This window comes from Ochotona curzoniae, unplaced genomic scaffold (genome assembly GCF_017591425.1).
Source record: "Ochotona curzoniae isolate NIBS_2020 unplaced genomic scaffold, NIBS_Ocur_1.0 scaffold_3890, whole genome shotgun sequence".
Classification (NCBI taxonomy): Eukaryota; Metazoa; Chordata; class Mammalia; order Lagomorpha; family Ochotonidae; genus Ochotona; species Ochotona curzoniae.
In genome coordinates this window covers 416,270-437,812 of record NW_024467115.1, presented here as the reverse complement: position 1 = coordinate 437,812, position 21,543 = coordinate 416,270, and the positions used below count along the sequence as shown (strand labels likewise).

The window sequence follows — 21,543 nt, the reverse complement described above, 5'->3', positions numbered from 1 at the left end:
AGAATTTTTTGTGACTAGAATTATTTACCAGGAAGGCTACATTGTAATTCTTACCAGGATGCCTTAAGTCTGTTCACTTCAGTCACATCTTAGGTGTATAACTCCATCTATCCATACAGCATGTCCTTTCCCCCAGGTATCTCCAATTGAATGACCTAAAACAGCAGACATTTATTATAGTTCTAAAGGTTAGAATTATGAAATCAAGGTGTCAGTAAGGTCATGTTTCTTTAAAGTTTCTTGAGAGGGCCCGGCGCGGTGGCGCAAGTGGTTAAAGGTCCTCGCCTTGCACGCCCGGGATCCCATATGGGCGCCGGTTCTAATCCCTGCAGCCCCGCTTCCCTTCCAGCTCCCTGCCTGTGGCCTGGGAAAGCAGTCGAGGACGGCCCAAGGCTTTGGGAACCTGCACCCGTGCGGGAGACCCGCAAAAGGCTCCTGGCTTCGGATCGGCATAGTATCGGCCCGTTGCGCTCACTTGGGGAGTGAATCATCGGATGGAAGATCTTCCTCTCTGTCTCTCCTCTCTGTATATCCGCCTTTCCAATGAAAAAATAATAAAAATAAATCTTTAAAAAAAAAAAAAAAAAAAAAAAAAAAAAGTTTCTTGAGAGACATTCTTGCTTGCTTCTTTTTAGCTTCTGGTTGGCTCTAAGCAAGCATTGGTGCTCCATGGCTTACAGATGCTCACTCAAATCTCTGCCTCAATCAACCTCATGGCATTCTCCATGTGTGCATCTATGTCCGGACTTCCCTTCATTTATAAAGTCACTGTCATTTGGGTTAGGGCCATATTAATCTATAATGATTTTATTAACTTCTGCCAAGGCCTTGTTTCCAAGCAAGTTCACATTCCCAGAGTCTGAGTGGGTATACATTTTGGGACACATTATTCAATACAGTGCATAGATACTTTCTCTCTTCCATGTTTGGGCTTAAGTTGTTCTTTTCATTGGTAGAATGAAGACATTGCTATGTACCTTTTAGTAATTGTGAAGATGCAATGAAATAAAACCTGCATAAATCACCTTAGCATTGCAAATACAAGGTGCTCAACCAATGGTTGAAATACTAATTTTCTTCCTCAATGGCAATAAGTAACGAGCCATTTACTTTGTAATTAATGATAAGGAGTTATTTAGCCACGTAAAGAGTTGTGATATGATGATCATTGCTGCTGCCCTGTTGATCTCATCTACCCACTGCTGCTGCTTTGGTTCACTATGCTGTTGCTAGTTTTGGCCAGCCACCCAGTTAGCAGGACCGGAACTAGTTTCTAACTTACTACATATTGGTATGTTCTAAAACTGTTGCAATCTGAAAAGTTTCAAACTTGAAATACTTTTTCATTGTCAGAGAAGACATAGCTAGAAGACCTTGATCCTGCTTTCAGTCAGTGATTCTGTTAAAAGTACCTGCATTCATGTCTTCTGGACCCAGGTCTTGTCCTCTTTCCCTATTTCACAAAACAAAACAAAACAAAAACTCAGTGTGAAATGACACTGAAGTACAACGAAGAACAATATATAAGGCAATAATGAAGTTTAGAAGTTCAGATATAATAATGTTGGGAGCTGAGCTATCACACTTTCCTTATCAGCTGTCTAATCTGTATTTTTTCTACATAGTTAAAAAAAAACCCAAATGACATAAGAGGATGAATATTAGGAAAAATACAAATTTACCAGTTAAAATTATAATGGTTTACATGTTTACAATGATGAAAAAGTTTCCAGATTTTAAACTAGGAAAAGTGGAGCAAGCTTTTTAAAAAAAGATTTATTTTTATTCAAAAAGCAGAGATACTGAGAGAAGAGAGACAGAGAAAAAGATCTTCCATCTACTAGTTCACTCCTCAAATGGCTATAATAGCTGGAACTGTGCTGACCCAAAGCCAGGAGTCAGGAACTAGGAGCTTCCTCTGGGTCTCCCACATGGGTACTGGGGCCCAAGAATGTGAGCCATTTTCCACTGCTTTCCCAAGCCATAAACAAGGAGCTAGATCAGAAGTGAAGCAGCTGGGACACAAACAGTGCCCAAATGGAATGCCATTGCCATTGCCACAGGTGGAAGCTTGGCTCATTATGCCATGGAACTATCCCCATGGAGCTAGGTTTTTTTGTTTTTTTTTTTTTTTTCGCAGTGGTTATGACATCACTGGAAATTTCTGTATTCTATGTTGGAATGCTTGGTTTGAATCCTGACTGTTCTGCTTCTAATATAGAATGCTAATGCTTGGCTATGTGTGCCCTGGTGGGGTTAGTGGGGATGCGGAGGCAGCAGATGATGACTGGAATATTTGGGTCTCTGCCATTCACTTTGGAGACTTGGACTCTGTCCTCGCGATTTTGGCATGATCTGGCTTTGACTATTGTGGTCATGTAGAAAGTGAATTAGTGTAAGGAATTTCCTTTTCTTTTCTTTGCCTTTCAAATAAAGAGAACATAAATTTAAAAATTAGAAACAGTAGGAAAATAATCTTCAGCTTCTGTTGATTACTGATTATTTATAAACTTGTTGGTAGGATAAGTTGTTTGGCTCCATGCATCACTAGTGTGGCTTTATAAAATCACGCCATGTTTATTCACCGAATCATGTGAAATGAATGGAGATCATGGGTACAACTTGTAATAAGAGACCCTCTGTGCTGCTTGTTACAGTGATATATACATATATATGAGCAATTAGCAGTAACATATTTTGTCACAAGGTTTTTTCTGCATGTAGTATTTCTGTTGCCTTTACAGACAGGGAACTTCAAATGATTCACAGAACCAGAATTTAAGCTGGAAGATGGCATTTAATGGATCCTGCAGTAGCATTTGCACATGGAAGTCCAAAAACCTGAAAGGAACATTTCAATTCAGAGTTGTAGCTGCAAATAATCTGGGCTTTGGTGAATACAGTGGAATCAGTGAGGATATTTTATTAGCTAGAGGTATGTTACCTTGTCTGCCTATGTACTTATTATATAAAGGTTCAGTGATATTGGTAGGTACACTCGAAGCCTGAGTAAGTATAGTAGGCGGTATTATTAGACTATTGAATTATTCAATACATCTGATGTGATCTTACTAGAACACCATTACTGTCATATAGTTTTCTTTCCTCTTAGTAATGATAACCTACTCTTCTATGTTACTAGATCAATTCCGTGCTCTTTTTTCAAATGAATAAGTACAGCTTTATTTTTTTGTGTTAGGATTTTTTAAAATTTAATTTCATTTTATAGGCTCTGGGATTCTCCCAACCCCTCCCCATACCCTTTCCCTATGATGGATTCCTCCACCTTGTTGCAGTATTACAGTTCAAATTCAGTCATGATTCCTTCATTGTGAGCATGGACCATGAAGAGAGTCTAGCAAGTTATTGTCCAGATAAATTCAACAGTTTCTTGGGGAGACCATCTCTGGTCTGAAAGCAGAGCTGGCAGAATATCATCCCATCCAGTTAAAAGCCACAACATAACATTAACAACAAATTACAACACTATGGAGTTAATTGACATGGTATTGAGTGACCAAAATGTTAGAAAATGCAAGTTCCTAACCACATCCTGTGGCTGCTTCATTGACATTTCAATTTTAGTTTATACACAACTGGCTGCTATACACTTTAAAATGGCTATCGGGTACTATCTCCATGCTCTTAAGAAGGCTGTTCACAATTTAGTATTTAGCTCTCCAGTTTATTACTATAGTTCTAGCATTTTCCTTCTATACACAAGAGATCTAAGTTTATTACTCATCTCTTTTCTACTATTTTCTCTTTCCATTGTGCATCTGGATTTAGTTTATGATCTTTCTAATCACATAGGCTGGAAGGCTCGGAGTTCAGACTTCTCTCAGTCACTGGATTCTACTGACATTACAGTCTAAATTTTCTCTCTGATGAATTTCCATGTTGCTATTTCTACCTTGGCTATCCTAATTTAAGTATCATTTGTTGCCTTGGTGCTTTTGGTTTTATCATACGGCTTAGAGTTAATCTTGCTGAAACACAAAGTGGACCACTTAACCTCTCATACCCTGAATTATACTCCATTCACTGTCTTCAGAGTTAGTGATAAACAATTGAGTGGCCTGTAAGAGCTTCTGAGGTTGTCTTCCAAATGTAATTCATCTTTCCTAACATTTGTCCTTTGTTATCGCCATGCTAGATTTTATGTCCCTAGCTTTCTGGTCTTGTGTTTTGTCCCTGCTATCTAGCCTATGTCCCTTAGCTGAGATTTCCTTTCTTTGACTTTCTTATTCTTCAAAACCTAATACAGTGAACTTTCTATGTGGCTTAATTGATGTTTTGTAGGTAAAATTATTTATCATGCATTTCATATATACATTTGATAGAAAATATACAGTGTTCTTATGGGATTTCTATTGCATATCATTTTAATTTTTTTTTTAATATTACTTAAAATATAAAAGTCATTGTTAGTTTCTGAGTGGTGCCAAAGTTGAAATCAGACTACACAAGCTGCCATGTTTGTGTTTTATACTGCAAACTAGCTAGCACAAATGGCATTTTTAAATTTTTACATTGCTGAAGGTAATACTCGGGGAGTTAACTGTGTATGAAGACATTACAAAAAATATTCTCAACTATACAATTCACATTATATCTCAAATTCTCTAAAAAGATTTTGCATGTTTCTCCAGTCATTTTAAAGTAGAAGATTGGGTGTGTTTCATTGGTGTGTTGGTATACTGCCTCTCTGGGTTAAAAAATTAAAAGCAAACAGACAAACAAACAAACTCTAATTTTGCTTTCCTGTGACATAAATACTTCCAGTGTGGATGATTTCAATCTGTTACTGCATAACAATTGGTTTGCAAAAGTTGGCTAGGTTTTGGCATTTCACTCCGTGTAAGTTGACTTGGTTTAATTATTCTGTTGATTAATTTCTTTTTCTTTTTTTATATCACTAGATGGCTTCTGGATACCAGAAACAAGCTTTGTGCTTATTATTATAGTTGGAATATTTCTGGTTGTTATTATTCCCTTGACATTTGGTGAGTATCCTAGATTTTATTGTTTTTTTTATTATTATTTTATTTTATGACACAGTTTCATAGGCTCTGGGATTCCCCCAAACCCTCCCCCCATATTGAATTCCTCCATATTGTTACAGTATTACAGTTCATAGCCAGCCATGATTCCTTCATTGAGGTCATGGACCATGAAGAGAGTCTAGCATCTTATTGTCCAGATAAATTCAACGGTTTCTTGGGGAGACCATCTCTGGTCTGAAAGCAGAGCTGGCAGAATATCATCCCATCCAGTGAAAAGCCACTATACAACTTCAACAACAGGAAGAAACACGGAAATTTACAACACTATGGAGTTAATTGACATGGTATTGAGTGACCAAAATGTTAGAAAATGCAAGCTCTTAACCACATCCTGTAACTACTTTGTTGACATCTCAATTTTAGTTTATACACAACTGGCTGCTATAAACCTTAAAATGGTTATAGTATACTTATTCAGCTGTTTTGTGTCTATTTTTCTTTTTTATATTTAGCAGCTTATAGTATTCAAGCATGATTTTACTGAACATCGTGAATTTTAGGATAGTCCAAACAGGCTTATAAGTCTATCAAGCCATATGTTAGTGATTGAGGAGCAGAAGGGTTTTAGGAGGGGTGTGCAGAGAAATCTTCAATACCTTAGTGAGGAGTAACTAATGTTTGTGTCCTACCTAGAAAGGTATATGGGAGTTCAAACTGACTTTTTCTTGTCTGTTCTAAGCTTTCCTGATTGATCTCTGTCTATTTGATCTAATTTTGGGGGGACCAGAGTGACCCTGATGGTCATTGCAAGAGAGGATGGGAGCCAAAGTTGGAACTAGGTAAGGACTGGAGAAAGCTCCTCTCCAGAGTCCTGAAGGAAGTTTACTGTTCTTCTGTTTCTGAGGATGGCTCAGAGCTCCTGGCTGTTGTTCCGATGACATGAGATCTTGTGAGGAAGGATCTGGGCTTCTTCCATCCTGTGTGGGAGATCGATAGGGAATGGTTGACCTCAGAGTTCTCGGCCCATGAGGGCACTCACACTCCAATTCCCTGTGATCTCCTTGGCAGTTGGGATGTAGTCCTTGGCGCCCATGCTGATAGTCCTTGGTGAGGTACCAGGAGTCTTTGGGGTTAGGATACAAGCCTCCTCCTGTCCTCCTGTTCCACTCTGGGGTCCCCTTCTGCTCTGTGCATATGACCTCCTGTTAGGAGGCTGTCAGGATCAAACATTTATTTATTTGAGAGGTAAAGAAAGAAGAAGATGGATAGATAGAGACAGAAAGGCAGAATGACAGATGCAGAGAGATCTGTTAGTTGTGGGTTTACTTCCAGAATACTAGAAATGACAAGACTAGGCCAGGATGAAGTGGCGAGCCAGGAACACAATTCAGTTCTGCTGTGTGAGTGGCAGCATTTCCATTACCGAGTCCTTCGTTGTTGATTCAGAGTGTACATTAGCAGGAAGCTGGAGTCAGGAGCTGGAGCTAGGACTCAAACTCAGCCACTTTGATTGAGACACAGATCTACTAACTGCTAGGTCAAGTATCTACTCCCTAGATTTAGTTATAAGTTGTTTGTTATATTGAATAATTTCTTTCTCTTGGTTTATATAGTCTTTTACATGAAATATGATCTGTTTAAGTTAACAAAAGACAAAATGTTACTGGACTTTCATAATCATTAATTTTTGTGACCTTTTTCAATGCAGGATAATTATGAAAAATAGGTTTGTATTTATAGTTCATGATATACTTTAGATAAAAAATCACATTATTTTATTATATGAAAGGCAGATTTGCAGAAGGAAGAGGCAGAGAGGGAGAGAGAGCTTCCATCTGCTGGTTCATGCCCCAGATGGCCGCAACAGCTGGAGCTGGACAAATCTGAAGCTGGGATCAAGCAGCTTCTTCCTGGACTCCCATGTGGATGTAGTGGCCCAAGGACTTGGAAGTCTTCCATTGCTTTACTATTCCACAAGCAGGAAATTGGATTTGAAGTGGAGCAGCCAGTACTAGAACCAGTGGTCAAATAGTATGTAGGCAGAGAATTAGTCTGTTGAGCTACTATACCAGCCCTATAAAATAAAAACTTCTCAGGACACATGTAGCATTTTTAAAAATAAGTATTTGTTTCTGATATTTTTCTAGGATTTTATGGCTTATCATTTGGAGTAATAATTAAAAAAGACTCTATATATACAAAAACATGTAGCATTAGGGGAAAGCCAATGACAGTCTGTGGTAAGGATAGTTTTGGTCTCCAAACAGCCTGATTTAGAATGACCAGGGCCTCCTTTGCAGAATTGCCATGTTCTGGTTTGATAGGCTCTGCTCTCACTGTAGGTGTCTGATCTGCTTATTCAAATGTATGTTCACCTATAAACTTCCAGGAAAGTGGAAGAATTAGGTAAGATAAATATAGAACTGGCTATTTTCCATTGTTCATGTTGTGTCAATTTACTAGTCTTAAACCACCCTCCCCCTACCCTGCCTTTTTAAGATTTATATTAGTGAAGAGGTAATGTGGGGCAGCCCCAAAAGAGACAGGGTTATCATAGTGATCATACATACCGGCTTCTTATTTCATCATGAATATTGATATCACTTTAATCTCCTAAAAGTCTTGGTTTTTGTTGTAAGATAGGAGAGTTTGTGGAAATATGAAATTAAAAGATATTCATTTGATGCAAAGTTTAAATCCATGCATACTTTTCCATAATATGTGTTTCCCACAAACTTTCTGTTTTGTATTTTCACATCAACAGTTTTAAGGTAAAACAACATTTTGAAGATCCACGAACTTTGTGAATGCATGTCCTCCCCTTTCCTTTGCTGATATTAATAGTTCATGACACACCGAAGTGTTGTGAGAAAGATATGATACTCAACAGAAAAGAATACTCAAGCATAGTTCAGAAAGTTCGGTCTTAGAATGTTACTCCCCTGCCCCAAAAGGCTAAACTATTTCAGGATGAAGAGAGCCAATATTCTTTCTCCAAGCTGACAGAAATCATAAATTGTAAATAATTTTAAAACCTGCATGATTTCTTTTTGTAGATAATATGCAGATGAAGAGTAGAACGCCTTCAACTAACTTGGGCAGCTAACAATTTCAGGTTTCCCTGCCAGGCTTTTAACTTGTGGTTCCATGAAATCTAAGCATTGTACAGCTGATATTTGTGCCACTGAGACAGCCCCTCCAGAGTTATGCATGTGACTGCAATATACTTGGCAGTTGGCAGATAGACATGATGGTTTGTCTGCTCTCCTGCTGGGAAAGAGTAGTACATAAAGAATCCTTCATCCGATCTTTGCTTCCCTACATGTTCATCATCATTGCTTAAATCTATAACTCTAGTGAATGACCATGAGATAATTTTTGACAGGATTATTGTGCTTTCAAAACATTCTGTGGATATCCGACTTTCTCAGGACTTAAAGGTCTTTATTCTGTTTGCAACTTACGGATTTTTGAGTACAGCTAAGCTGATTGGGTGTTTGCTTTCAGTGGTAGTGCATGTGATTTTGCAGGTAGGTTTTGCTAGTAGTGTGTGTGAATGCATGAGAAAAGATTTGAATCATTGAAGTAACGAAAAGTAGCATATTGTTTTAAAAATTGTATTGTGCTGTGGGCTCTACTCAGGCATTGTTGTAAATATAAAATTGAAATGAAGGCTTTAAAAGAAGCATTGACAGTCTTTGCAATGGTGAGTGGTCATAGCAAATACACAATAGTAGCCATATGCTAGCATTGGAGGGAAATATAAAGTGATAAAATACAGTTGTTGACTCGAGGATGCTGCTGTTGAATAAAGGAGGGAAGACATAATTGTGTGAAAAGGTAAATAGTAAAATATGTGTTAAATAAAAACATGGAGATATAGTCCATGAACTGCACACAACAGTGCTATAGGAGAAGCACTGAAATGTGTGGACCGTGTTCTAAGTTTGGAGATGAGAAATCAAAAAGTTACAGTGCTCTTGAAGGCATTGCTGGGGTTGAGAGCTTATACTGGGCCTTTAAAGAAGAGAAGTGGAGAGAGCATTTCAAATTTGAAAAACCTTTGCATCAGACTTTTCTGTTTCTTCCCTCAGAGGAAACTTTATAAGGGTAAAACTCCAACCTCTTGGGTACAGAAACTACCATGAAATAATGTTCAAATTTCAACAATCATCTCTCACAACTTCTTTTTGGAATTTCAACTTTTGAACTAATCAACATTCCAGCATAAATGGGTGATGTTATTGACATCACTGTATTTTCATGTTTAAAAACAGTATTTAAACATCATTGTAAAAGTGACTTGTGCTTGTTATACAGAAAAGACAATACAGATTTCTCATGATTCCACAACTAGATGGAGGGGCACTGCTACCGTTTGGTGAACTTTCAATAATGTCCCCACGTATCTGAGTACGTGTATGTGAACAATAATGGATATGCATTCTTATACTCTATTTTAAAAATATCATAATCTTGAATGCATGCATTTAAGTCCACAGGGTATAATTTATTCTGATAAGTGAGATGAAGACTGATGTAACATATGTCTTTAATCTGTTCTTTCACATAAATGTAAATGAGTTTTATTTATAAAAACATTTTCAATTAAATTTTGTTGTTCTAGCAACTTGTCCTTATATGTACGCAATCAAAATGAATTGTTAACATTTCCTAAAGGAAGAAGAAGCAATAATTTATTTTCTAAATTATATCCCTTTTTTTTCTAGTCTGGCAGAGGAGATTAAAGAATCAAAAGACTTCCAAAGAAGGACTGGCCATTTTTACAAATGAAGACAAAGAACTGACTGAATTGCGAGATTTGGGAGCTGGAGTGGGGCTGGCGAATGCCTGTTACGCCATACAGTACGTAGCCCAGGCATCAACACAGAGCATTTAGGCAGAGAGTGGGCAGCACATGTGTTTTGTCCAGGACTGTACTGGCTTATTTTCACTACTGGGGAATCATTGGTCACACCATCCTCTCCCACTCTTGAATGTGACCTACCATACATGACAAATTAAATCTTCAGTCCTGCAAAGCGAGTGAGAAAAATTCATTCCTTTTGAGTATTTTATTACACAAACTGAAGAACAAATTAAAGAAGCAGATATATTGAAGAGAGTAGGCTGATTGAAGAAGAATTGCAAGTGTCTTGTGCATGTGCTAGTAAGATAGTTCTAGTCCGTTGCAGATGTTGTAAGATGATTGCCTACAAAAGCTCTTTAAGATAGATGACTCTGAACTGTCACTGGCATAATTAAAGAAAATATTTAAGTGTCTCTTTGTATGGGACACAAAATTATTGGTTATGTAAAAAGGAATTAGAGGTATTATTCAATGTGCAAAAGCAAAGGATTTGAAATAGACACAGAGGATGACTTGTATAAACAGCTATTCGGAGGTGAATCTTCTTTAAGGAGGAAATACTCACTATAGCTTATTAAAAATTCTCTATTTAAGCACAAACGTTTAAAAATATCTTTCCCATAATATTTCATGTGGGAATATGATGATGGAATTGATTTTTGTCATAAATCTTATTTTCCATGAGATATCAGATGTGAAAACAATTTAAAAAATCATGTAAATCCAGTTGTATTTATTGCTGATTTGCAATGGTTTTCAACATAGAATGGCCACTTGAAATTGTTACCAAAAAACTTTAACAGAACTGTCTACAACAGAAATCTTTATTTATTTATTATTAATTACATTTTATGTGACACGGTTTTATAGATACTGGGATTCCCCTGGCCCCTCCCCAAACCCTCCCTCCTTGGTGGATTCCTCCACCTTGTTGCAGTATTACAGTTCAAGTTCAGTTGAGATTCTTTCATTGCAAGCATATACCAAGCATAAAGTCCAGCATCTTATTGTCCAGATAATTTCAAGACTTCTTGGGGAGACCATCTCTGGTCTGAAGGTAGAGCCAGCAGAGTATCATCCCGATCGATTAAAAGCCCCAATATAACATCAGCAACAATTTATAACGTTATGGAATTAATTGACATAGTATTGAGTAACCAATATGTTAAAAAAAATGTAAGTTCTTAACCACAACCTGTGACTTCTTCATTGACATTTCAATTTTAGTTTATATACAGCCGGGTTCTATACACCTTAAAATGGCTATAGATTATTTATTATTCAGCTATCTCGTGCCTATTTTCAATATAGTATTTAGCATTTTATAGTGTTGAAGCATAATTTTGCTGAACCTGGCTTTTTTTCGGGTAGTCTAGACTGGCTTATAACTGTAGCAAGACATATGTCAACAGTTTAGGTGCAGAACAGTTTTAGGAGGGGTGTGCAGAGAAATCGTCAATAACCTAGTGAGGAGTAACTAATCTTTGTGTCCCACCTAGTGAGGTATAAGTGAATCCACGCTGATCGTTTCCTGTCTGATTCCTTGTTGTTCTCTGTCTATCTATTCTAGGTTTTTTGTTTGTTTGTTTGTTTGTTTGTTTTGAGGGGTTTCGGGAGCGATCCTGATGGTGATTGCCAGAGAGGGTGGGGACCCAAAGTTGGAACCAAGCAAGGACCAGAGAAAGCTCCCCTCCTTAGTCCCGAAGGGACTGTTCTTCTGTTTCTGCGGACTGCTCAGGGCTCTTGGCTGTACAACAGAAATCTTAAAGCAAAGCACATGTGAGCATTTTCGTATTAAAAGGAAGCTACCTCACAACATGCACTGTCTGAGTAAAAAATGGTGGAGTAGGGCAGTAGATAGGAGCACAGACTTTCACTGTATCACATGGAGCATACAATGTTGCAAATCTCTGAGATTCTTCTTCCTCTTTCAAACACAACCACTAATAACAGCACACTTTATAAACCATAAAAACTTTGAGAGAACAAAAATATTATTATTTTACAGTACTTTACCAACCCAAGAAGAGATAAAAAATCTTCCTACTTTCCCTCGAGAAAAACTAACTCTTCGTGTCTTGTTGGGAAGTGGGGCCTTTGGAGAAGTGTATGAAGGGACAGCAGTAGACATCTTGGGAATTGGAAGTGGAGAAATCAAAGTTGCAGTGAAGGTAATGTGGATCTTTGAACTTCTTGATTCTTTTATGTCACCCTATTTGCATGAATTAGTACGGATACAACTAAAATAAAAGCTGAGTGATCCTGGTTGAAAAAATAAACTAGTAGAATGTATAATCCTCTCTACGGTTACTGAAATCGCACACTCCCCCACTTCCTATATGGACGCTATAGCCAACAGAAAATGTTCAGCAATTCATTACCTCAAACACTAGCACTACTATGAAAGAATATGTAAAACATACCGTTCAGGAACGAGATGAAGGGTCACCTAACATTTTCTTAGGAAGATGGCAAGTATTTGAGGCTTGGTGGCCATCTACTCCATAACAACTGCTGTTCTCTAGCGTTACAACTTGAAAGTAATCATGGTTTATAAATTGATGAGTATGACTGTGTGCTGATGAAAATTTATTTATAAAAACTGATATTTGAGTTCTGTACAATTCTCAAAAGTCTTTAAATAATATTCTTCCTTTCACTTAAGTATAAAAATTGATTTCAGATCTCTGCCCCAAGACAGAGAACGGGCTGGATTTCGCCTACACGCCTTAATTCGGGGGCCTCTACACTACACAGTATATGCTACATACATACATACTATATATATATATATATATGCACACACATACATATACACATATGTATATATTGTCTTATTTTTATAAAATTTTCTAATAGGAGGGTAACTTATGTAACTATCACTACCTGTCAGAAATGCTTTGCTCTGAGAGTGGACTGTGCAATTAGAAAAGTTTGCAAAATTCTATTTCCAAATGATGTCACAATTATCTCTAGTCTGAACTGAGTTAAACAAGTCTTCATTTTTTTTCTTCCAATACAGGAGAACTGATGCTTTGGCTGAGTGGTGTGTTAGGACAGAGCTAGTGTCTGAAATTTTCTCGATGTGCTCATTACTTCAACTTCCAAAATGGCTGCCAAAGAATCGGAACACATCTTCATCAAGGCCAGGGAGAGGAGGAAGGACAGTTCAGAAAAGTAGAAATTGTTTACAAGTGACCATCTTCCCTTAGCAGTTTTTCTCTCATTTGTATTGTTCAAAACTGAGACACATAGTTTCAAGAGAGGGTGAAGAATTTCAAAATGCAATTTCATGAATAATTTAAAACAATGATTGGGGATTAGGCATCTTGTCTCCAAGAAATAGGGCATTATTAGTAAGGAAATGGGAGAAACACAGATGTAGTAGAAAATGAAGAATTTGGTGTCCTGAATATGAAACTTAGTTTCTTCAGATTTCTAGCATTTGGGGAGAAGTTTGTATAAATGTTACTTGACTTTTTATCTGACTTGAATACTGGCACTAACAGGTACCAACATTTGAAAGGGTTTCTGAGCACCTGCACATGCTATGTCTGGGATCTAGGGCCAGCTTTAAGAGTGGGTATTACAAAACAAAACAAAGACTGTTTCCATTCACCGACTAAGCTCAGAAACGTCTGCCACCCTAATTCCTGACTTATTTTTTACATTGCACAGACTTTGAAGAAGGGTTCCACAGACCAGGAGAAGATAGAATTTCTGAAGGAGGCACATCTGATGAGGTATCAGGGTAATTCTGAAATAATTTTTCTTAGTTTGAGATGGAAACTATAGATTTTAACATCCAAAGTGATCTAACATCACATATCATGCTCTCAGCAAACATGGGTGAAAAGTTTAGACAGAAATACACTGTATATCTGTAGTAACACTATTCTATAGAATCAGTTATCAAATCCTGTACCTGGAGAAAAACTCTTCTTTAATCTTCAAGAAAGACTGTGATTTGTAAATGGATTCTAAAAATCTGTTCAACTTTAAATATACATTTTCATTTGTAAATGGGTTATTTGGATCAAGTAGCAAGGAAGAGCTCTCTAAATGCGGTGATGTCAGTGAAAACAGCCCTTGTCTCGGGAAGTATACTTTGTCTGCAGAGTTAAGTTCCTTTATGGCCAGTAAAACTGTTCAAATGCAGCCTAATGACTGGAAGCCTTGGTTGATGGAGTCCTCACTGTGGGTTGCAGTCTGTAGTTTGGGGGCTGATTCTGATGTCCTCAGGAACCACTGTAGCCAAAACTGCATGTTGCAATTGTCTCTCTGAAACATGGAGAATGATTCTCACCCTGTCAAGCCCCAAACATAATGCTTCAAATATCTTTTGAAGGACAGTATTAACCAAAATTAGTTTGCCTCAAAACACAAAGTACTTAACATAAATGTTATTTCTTCTTACCCTCCTCCTATTCATATATATATATATGCATTACCACTAGGGGTTGCCATGTGACCTCCTTTAGACAACACACTCACCCATTCTTGCAAAATGAAGTTTTCACTTATTGTAGAAAATAGTGAGCAGTTTTAAAAGACAGTATGGATAGAGAATTTTTTTTTTAACGTGAGGATCCTTTACTGACTCCTGCCATTTTCATGTTATGCATGTCATGTCTGTCCATGTTCTAGCAAGTTTAATCATCCCAACATTCTGAAGCAGCTTGGGGTTTGTCTGTTAAATGAACCCCAGTACATTATCCTGGAACTGATGGAAGGAGGAGACCTTCTGACCTATTTGCGCAAAGCTCGGATGACTACGGTAGGCAGCAGGGGCCTGTGGTAATGAGTTTCTTAATGTAAATGTTGTAAAATTTCCTATAAATTTTACTTAACTTTAGTGGGCTGCAGTTATGGCTGATGTATTAAGATGTTTTTCAGAAAATAATTCTAGTATTTCATTCATAATGATTTGGTTGGTTAAAATCCTGAGCTAGTTATCTGGCATTCCACCCTGTTTTTAGTGTTTAATGAAAGAATAGTTTTTTTATTTAAAAAAAAATTTTTTTTAAGATTTATTTTTCTTCTTATTTTTTTTATTGGAAAGGCAGATATGCAGAGAGGAGAGACAGAGAGGAAGATCTTCCGTCCAATGATTCACTCCCCAAGTGAGTGCAACGGCCGATGCTATGCTGATCCAAAGCCAGGAACCTCTTCCGGGTCTCCCACGCGGGTGCAGGGTCCCAAAGTTTTGGGCTGTCCTCGACTGCTTTCCCAGGCCACTGGCAGGGAGCTGGAAGGGAAGCAGGGCTGCTGGGATAGAACCGGCGCCCATATGGGATCCCTGGTGTGCAAGGCGAGGACGTTAACCACTTGCGCCACCGCGCCAGGCCCAGGAATAGTTTTTTTGTAGACAACAATCGTTATCTTTTGAAACACAGAGATTGTGTAGAGTTGAGAAAGCACATATCTGGCCTTCATCTGTATGTCCCAAAATTATAGTCCTCATGCATCAACTGAGTACTACAATTGCAGGTCCCCATTTCATCGACATATCTATTTGGATTTTATTAGGCTTGTCCAACTTACTTTGGTCAAAACAGTACTCATAATCTCCTTTATACATCCAGTTCCTTGCTTTCCCTCCAAACTGAATGATGAATAATTATTAGTAAAAAGCAAGGGTTCAGGGAACATGGGGGTTGATACATAGTATATGCAGAGTTGGATGACTGGGATGAGGCAGAGCACAAAACTTCTGTATTTTATTATCAGCTCTATTGTATGTTAAAGTGGTTAGCCATTAAATGTTCATTTTTGAAACTTTTTTGAGAAGGAGAGACACCTGAGAAAGAGGTCTTCCATTTGCTGGTTCAGTCCCCAAATGGCTGCAACAGTCACACCTGTGCTGACCCAAAGGCAGAGTTAGGAGCTTCTTTTGGGTCTTCAACATGGGTGCAGGGTTCCAAGGACTTGAGCTGCTTCGCTGCTTTCACAGGCCACGAGAAGAAGCTGGATCAAAAGTAGAGCAGATAGAATACAAACCAGCACCTATAAGGGGATGCTGCTGCTTGCAGGTGGAGGATTACTTATTAAGCTACCCTATTGGTCCCAAATATTCATGTTTTTTAAAAAAATTATTTATTTTCATTACAAAGCCAGACATACAGAGAGAAGGAGAGACAGAGAAAAAGCTCCTCCATCCGACGGCCCACTCCCCAAGTGACTGTAATGGCCAGTGCTGCGCTGATCCAAAGCCAGGAGCCAGGAGCTCTTTCGGGTCTCCCATGCGGGTTCAGGGTCCCAAGACTTTGGGCCGTCCTCAACTGCTTTCCCAGGCCACAAGCAGAGAGCTGGATGGGAAGTGGGGCTGCTGGGATTAGAACCGGTGACCATATGGGATTTTGGCTCGTTCAAGGCGAGAACCTTAGCTGCTAGGCCATGGCGTCGGGCTCCAAATATTCATTTTGATAGAAAAGTGCAGATTTAAACTTAAATGAAGTAAGCTTTCACATTTGGGGTATAAAGTAGGTTCCTGCAGATTTGTTCCTCCCAGGCTCTGACATTTGTTCTTTCCATGTGACAACACTGACTTCTCTGCTTCAACTGCAGCTCCTTGCTCATGTGCCTGGGATGGTTGTAGATACAGCACAAATCCCTGTCACCCTTGTGGGAGACACAGACGGAGTTCTTAGTTCCTGGCTTTAGTCTGGCCCAGTAGTGGCTGCTGCAGCCTTCTGGGTATTGTGCCACGGGATGGAGTCTCTCCCTTTCTCTCTCTCTTTCTTCCTCCCTCTCTTCCTTCTCAGTAAATAACTAAAATTCAAAAAATTTTTCTCCTTAGTAAGATTTGAGGAGAGAATATGACCAACAAGTCACACATTCAGTCCCTTATTATTATTATTTTAAAGATTCTTTTTTTTTTATTGGAAAGTAAGATATTCAGAGAGGAGGAGAGACAGAGAGGAAGATCTTCCATCTGATGATTCACTCCCCAAGTGGCTGCAATGGCTTGGAACTACGCCGATCCAAAGTCAGGAGTAACCCAGAGCCTCTTCTGGGTCTCCCATGTGGGTGAAGGGTCCCAAATCTTTGGGCCATCCTCCACTGTTTTCTCAAGCCACAAGTAGGGACCTGGATGGGAAGCAGGGTCACTGGAATACAAACCGGCTCCCATATGGTATCCCGGTGCATGCAAGGTGAGGACTTCAACTGCGAGGCTGCTGCGCTGGGTCCTATTATTATTTTTTTAATGTGTGTTTATCTACTAGAGATATATTCATTCACTGAAGTTCATCTGTCAAATTGTTGCACTTGCCAGGTCTAAGCCAAACCCAAACCAGGAGCCTGGAACTCCATCTAGGCCTCTCGGGTGTGTGGTAGTGGATCAATCCTTTAAGCCCCAGTCTGCTTCCTTACAGGATGTATTAGCAGAAAGTAATATTGAATGTGGAGGCAGGGCTTTACTGTTACCCTCTGATACAAGATTTGCCATCGCAAATAATGGCTTAATTCACTGAGCCACTGCCTGCCCCTAAGTCTTCCATTTTAGCAAGAAAATGTATCTGTAGGTTTCATTTTGTGTTGGTGGTAATGTGTGGAGGTGAGACACTCTGAAAGAAAACATGGATCTATTTTTCCAAAGCTGTTCTTTATCTGGGATCCAAAGAGTTCTACTGACTGGATTTCAAGTGCACCTAAGTACTTGTACTGTCATTCCTTTGGCTGATTAATCTCATTTGCTGCTACCACGGGGGAGGGGTTCTTGAGTAGTGCCCAACCCAGCTTCCCCTTGTGCTAAATTCATTTGAGGCCAGCCCTCACCACAGACAGTGTTCAGGGACACTGTTCCAGAAGAATCAGCACAATCAGCCTTCTTCCCTGTCCATGCTCATATTTCTGTTTGTTGATTTGAAATGTAAAGATTAACTGCAATTATACAAGGAAACTTGCTTTTTTGTCTTTCACTGTTTGGAGCTTGGTTTGTTCATCTATTAAATAGAATATTTAAAGCAAGGCTTCCTAAGACAGCTTTTAGCATTGGTATTCTAGGACTATATTAAGACAGAAACAGAAGAAGCAAACAAACCCCCCCCCCAAAGAATAGAAAGGAAATTGCAGCGAGCAATGTTCTACCTTCCAGATATAGTTCAAATTATCAATTTTTTTGGAGTGACTTTATTGTGTGCTAGTGAAGGATGTGGTTCTTGGTCTCAAGGAACTTGCTGCATGGTAGAGATATCTAAGTAGTTCACTTATGGCAGAAAAATAGAAGGGACCATTGAGTGGAATAGGGAATCTTCTGCAAAAGCACAGAGGAAGGAGAGTTCATTGTCAGCTGAGATGAGTTGAGAAGTCTTTGTGAAGGAAGTCTTTTGTTTTTGGCACAATAAGGTGGGAGATGGAAGAGTGGTTGAATGTCATCTCACTGAGTTAGGAAAGGCTATGAACAGGTCCGGATCAAGGCTTACTATGTGTTACTATTTCTCGTATGAGACAGCAGATGGTAGCCCATAAGAGCATCTGATTCTAGCAGGCCCAACTGCGAGTGATGAGGTGCCCCAGAAAGTTATCAAAAAGAGGTGATAGATAACACACAGACACAAACAAACAGGGAGTGTTATGGAAATCTGTCTATAGGGATCAAGGCAGAAAGTAGATTCCAAGAACAAGATTCCCTTTAAAATATGATGTGTTTGAATGCATATACATCCAAACAATCTTTAAAAATATGTGAGTACTTTTTTGTAAATCACAAAAATAGCATAATTTTTCCTTCATTTATTACAGTTTCATGGTCCTTTACTCACCTTGGTTGACCTTACAGATGTGTGTGTAGATGTTTCAAAAGGCTGTGTATACTTGGAGCAGCTGCACTTTATTCACAGGTAAATATCCTGGACACAAGGTTATTACAGATTTGAGCACAATACTTGTCTGTGATTTGGATAAATCGCACAAGATAAACACTTGATTCCTTCAAATACTAATGATTTCCATGAAGAAAATTTCTTCTCTACAGACATGCTAGTGTTACTCCTCTGACCTCTGAAAAGTTATTAATATTTCTGAATATAACTTCTGCCACAGGGATCTGGCAGCTCGAAATTGTCTTGTGTCTGTGAAAGACTATACTAGTCCTTCGCGGATAGTGAAGATTGGGGACTTTGGACTTGCCAGGGACATCTATAAAAATGATTACTACAGAAAGAGGGGGGAAGGACTGCTCCCTGTGCGGTGGATGGCTCCAGAGAGTTTGATGGATGGAATCTTCACTACCGAATCTGACGTATGGTGAGCTTAAGGTGACACAAAGAAATGTGGGCAGAATGATCAAACAGCAGATACAGAAGGGCTCTTAAAGGTTACCTTGTAGTATGAGGGGAGGGTGTGAAGGGATGAGAAAAAGAGAGAACAAGATAGAGAACGTGAGAGAGGCAGAATGAGAGAAAAAGCAGAGAGGTTAAATTATTTACTTCAAGCTGAAGTATGAGCTGGTGGATTTAGTGGTTTATATCCTCTCACCATCAGTTTTGATTCTGTATCTTACTAATGTATATGAACTAGATACTTTACTTCACTTATTTTAGATGTAAAAGGGTAAGACTGATAGAAAGTACTGCTTATGAGTTAGTGTGCAAGGATGTATCCAAATGCCTACTGTTTGGGGATATTTGGTTAATAATTTATAGATAGATTTTTAAGTAATCAATTGAAAAAGATAAGGCATTGGAGAGGCTTGAACAACATATTTTTATTTATATAAAACCTCTCATTTTGTTTGTTGCCCTCCACTTTTTTATTAGGGCTGCTTAAAGTGCAAAGACTTGTTGAATGACTTTTGATCTGGGGTGGCACTTGGGAAAAATGGAGAGGAGATAATATTATGCTGCTAGATTTTATTTATGCTCACAATCTGCGTGTTTACCGGCACTGCCTCTCCTTCTCAGAGTGGGGTGTGGGGGTGGGGCGGATGTTGAGATGCTTTCTTGCTCACCTCTTGGTATGGAGTCATACAGTACATTTGTAGCAGGGGAGGAACAGAAGCAGGGAGTCTTTGTAGGTGCATGTACACTTTTGTGTGTGCATGCATCGTGCAGGTGTGTCTGCATGTGTGTTCATGTATGCCTTCCTTTCAAGCCCGTCTTTGAAATATTGGTCATGTGTATTGGCTAGTGTTTTTTTTTTTTTAAATTCGACTTGTTTTTAAGTCTCTTATTTGCCTTTTATTAAGACAGTAATGCCAATCATAAGGACTTTTAGCCCCAGGCTAAGATGTTAGATAAAATTAAAGCAAGCTCTTTAATATTTTTAGGTCTTTTGGAATTCTGATTTGGGAGATTTTAACTCTTGGGCATCAGCCTTATCCAGCTCATTCCAACCTTGATGTTTTAAACTATGTGCAAACAGGAGGAAGACTAGAACCACCAAGAAATTGTCCTGATGATCTGTAAGTTAAATATATTGGCATAGGACCAAAAAACTAAAACCTGTCTTCATGTAAACTTAGGCTATTCTGTTATTGCATTTTAAAAGTGCAGCTCAAATATTTCTGCATCCCTCATAAAATGTAAGTTGATGCTAGCATTTAACCTATTAACACCATGGGTTTTAGACGAGATCGGGCGCGTTCAGGGTGGTATGGCCGTAGACAACACCATGGGTTTTAACAAACTTTATATATACGCATGCTATTTTCCCCAGGAAGAGAATTTTAGAGAGTTGAATGAGTTTTAATAAATATAAATTCAGGATATACACACATACACATTCATTCTCTTTTGGGATATCCAATTTGACTAAAATTTGAACCTGCAAATGAAATGTTTTCACTAAATAGTAACATTTTGTATAAAAATGTACATTGTCTGATTTTAATTGATGGAGTCTAATTTTACTAAACATTATGGTTGTGATTGCTTATGAGCCTAGCACAGAATGACTAAGTATTAGTTATTCTATTGAAACCACACTGGCTGCAGTGAATTGAAATGGCAATCCCCAGAAGTGCAAATGCTGTTAGTCTAATTATAAAAGAAAAAGAAATGTCAAGTTGTTAGAATATGTATGAATCTGCCTCCTTGTGGACAACGTCAACAGGAATGTCAAGTCTTGAAACTTTTCCAGATGTTTGCCCAGGAAGTATCTAGGAACAAATGATCAGCAATTATTAATTGTTATACACACGATTCATGATAAAGTTTTATGAATTACAAAAGCTTTTAAACAAGCAACACTAAACCTTGAAAGCATTTTGAATGAAAAGAGAGACACACAAGGAACAGATGGATAATAAGCCAACATGTAATAAAGTGCTAAACTGTGTGGTACAGACAAGTGCAAAAGGAATTAGCAGTATGCGGAAGCACACCATGGTTGTACTGTCTTAACCATGCTGTGTTATTTAGAGGATTATTCAGACTTGAGCCAAAAGATGATTAAGAACTGGGCATCTTAGTTGGATGTTTGACTGTTGAAAAGTTTTTGTATTATTTAAATCTTCTAGCTAGTTGAAGATTAGAATTACTGCTTGTTTCTGATTTAGCTTTTATAGCCTCTAGGATTTTAACAAGGATATCAGATATACACACACCTGACCAAGTTTGCTACCAGTGTCTAAAAAATGATTCATGGTTTTTTTTTTAGGGACATGTGTGAAAGAATATCTGTGAATTAAAGATAAAGAATTAGAAAAACTTAGAAAATCTTTTA

General features: G+C 38.3%; 1 protein-coding gene across 2 annotated transcripts in view; it reads left to right on the top strand.

The window, feature by feature from the left end:
• ROS1 (ROS proto-oncogene 1, receptor tyrosine kinase) overlaps positions 1-21,543 on the top strand; it is a 114,839-nt gene that overhangs the window by 77,030 nt on the left and 16,266 nt on the right. For both annotated transcript variants that reach the window (XM_040965308.1, XM_040965309.1), the window contains 9 exons: positions 2,745-2,935; positions 4,923-5,006; positions 9,737-9,872; positions 11,885-12,047; positions 13,555-13,619; positions 14,524-14,653; positions 18,622-18,719; positions 18,922-19,125; positions 20,147-20,281. In XM_040965308.1, the coding sequence (XP_040821242.1) occupies positions 2,745-2,935; positions 4,923-5,006; positions 9,737-9,872; positions 11,885-12,047; positions 13,555-13,619; positions 14,524-14,653; positions 18,622-18,719; positions 18,922-19,125; positions 20,147-20,281 (1,206 nt within the window). The remainder of the gene's footprint in view (positions 1-2,744; positions 2,936-4,922; positions 5,007-9,736; positions 9,873-11,884; positions 12,048-13,554; positions 13,620-14,523; positions 14,654-18,621; positions 18,720-18,921; positions 19,126-20,146; positions 20,282-21,543) is intronic.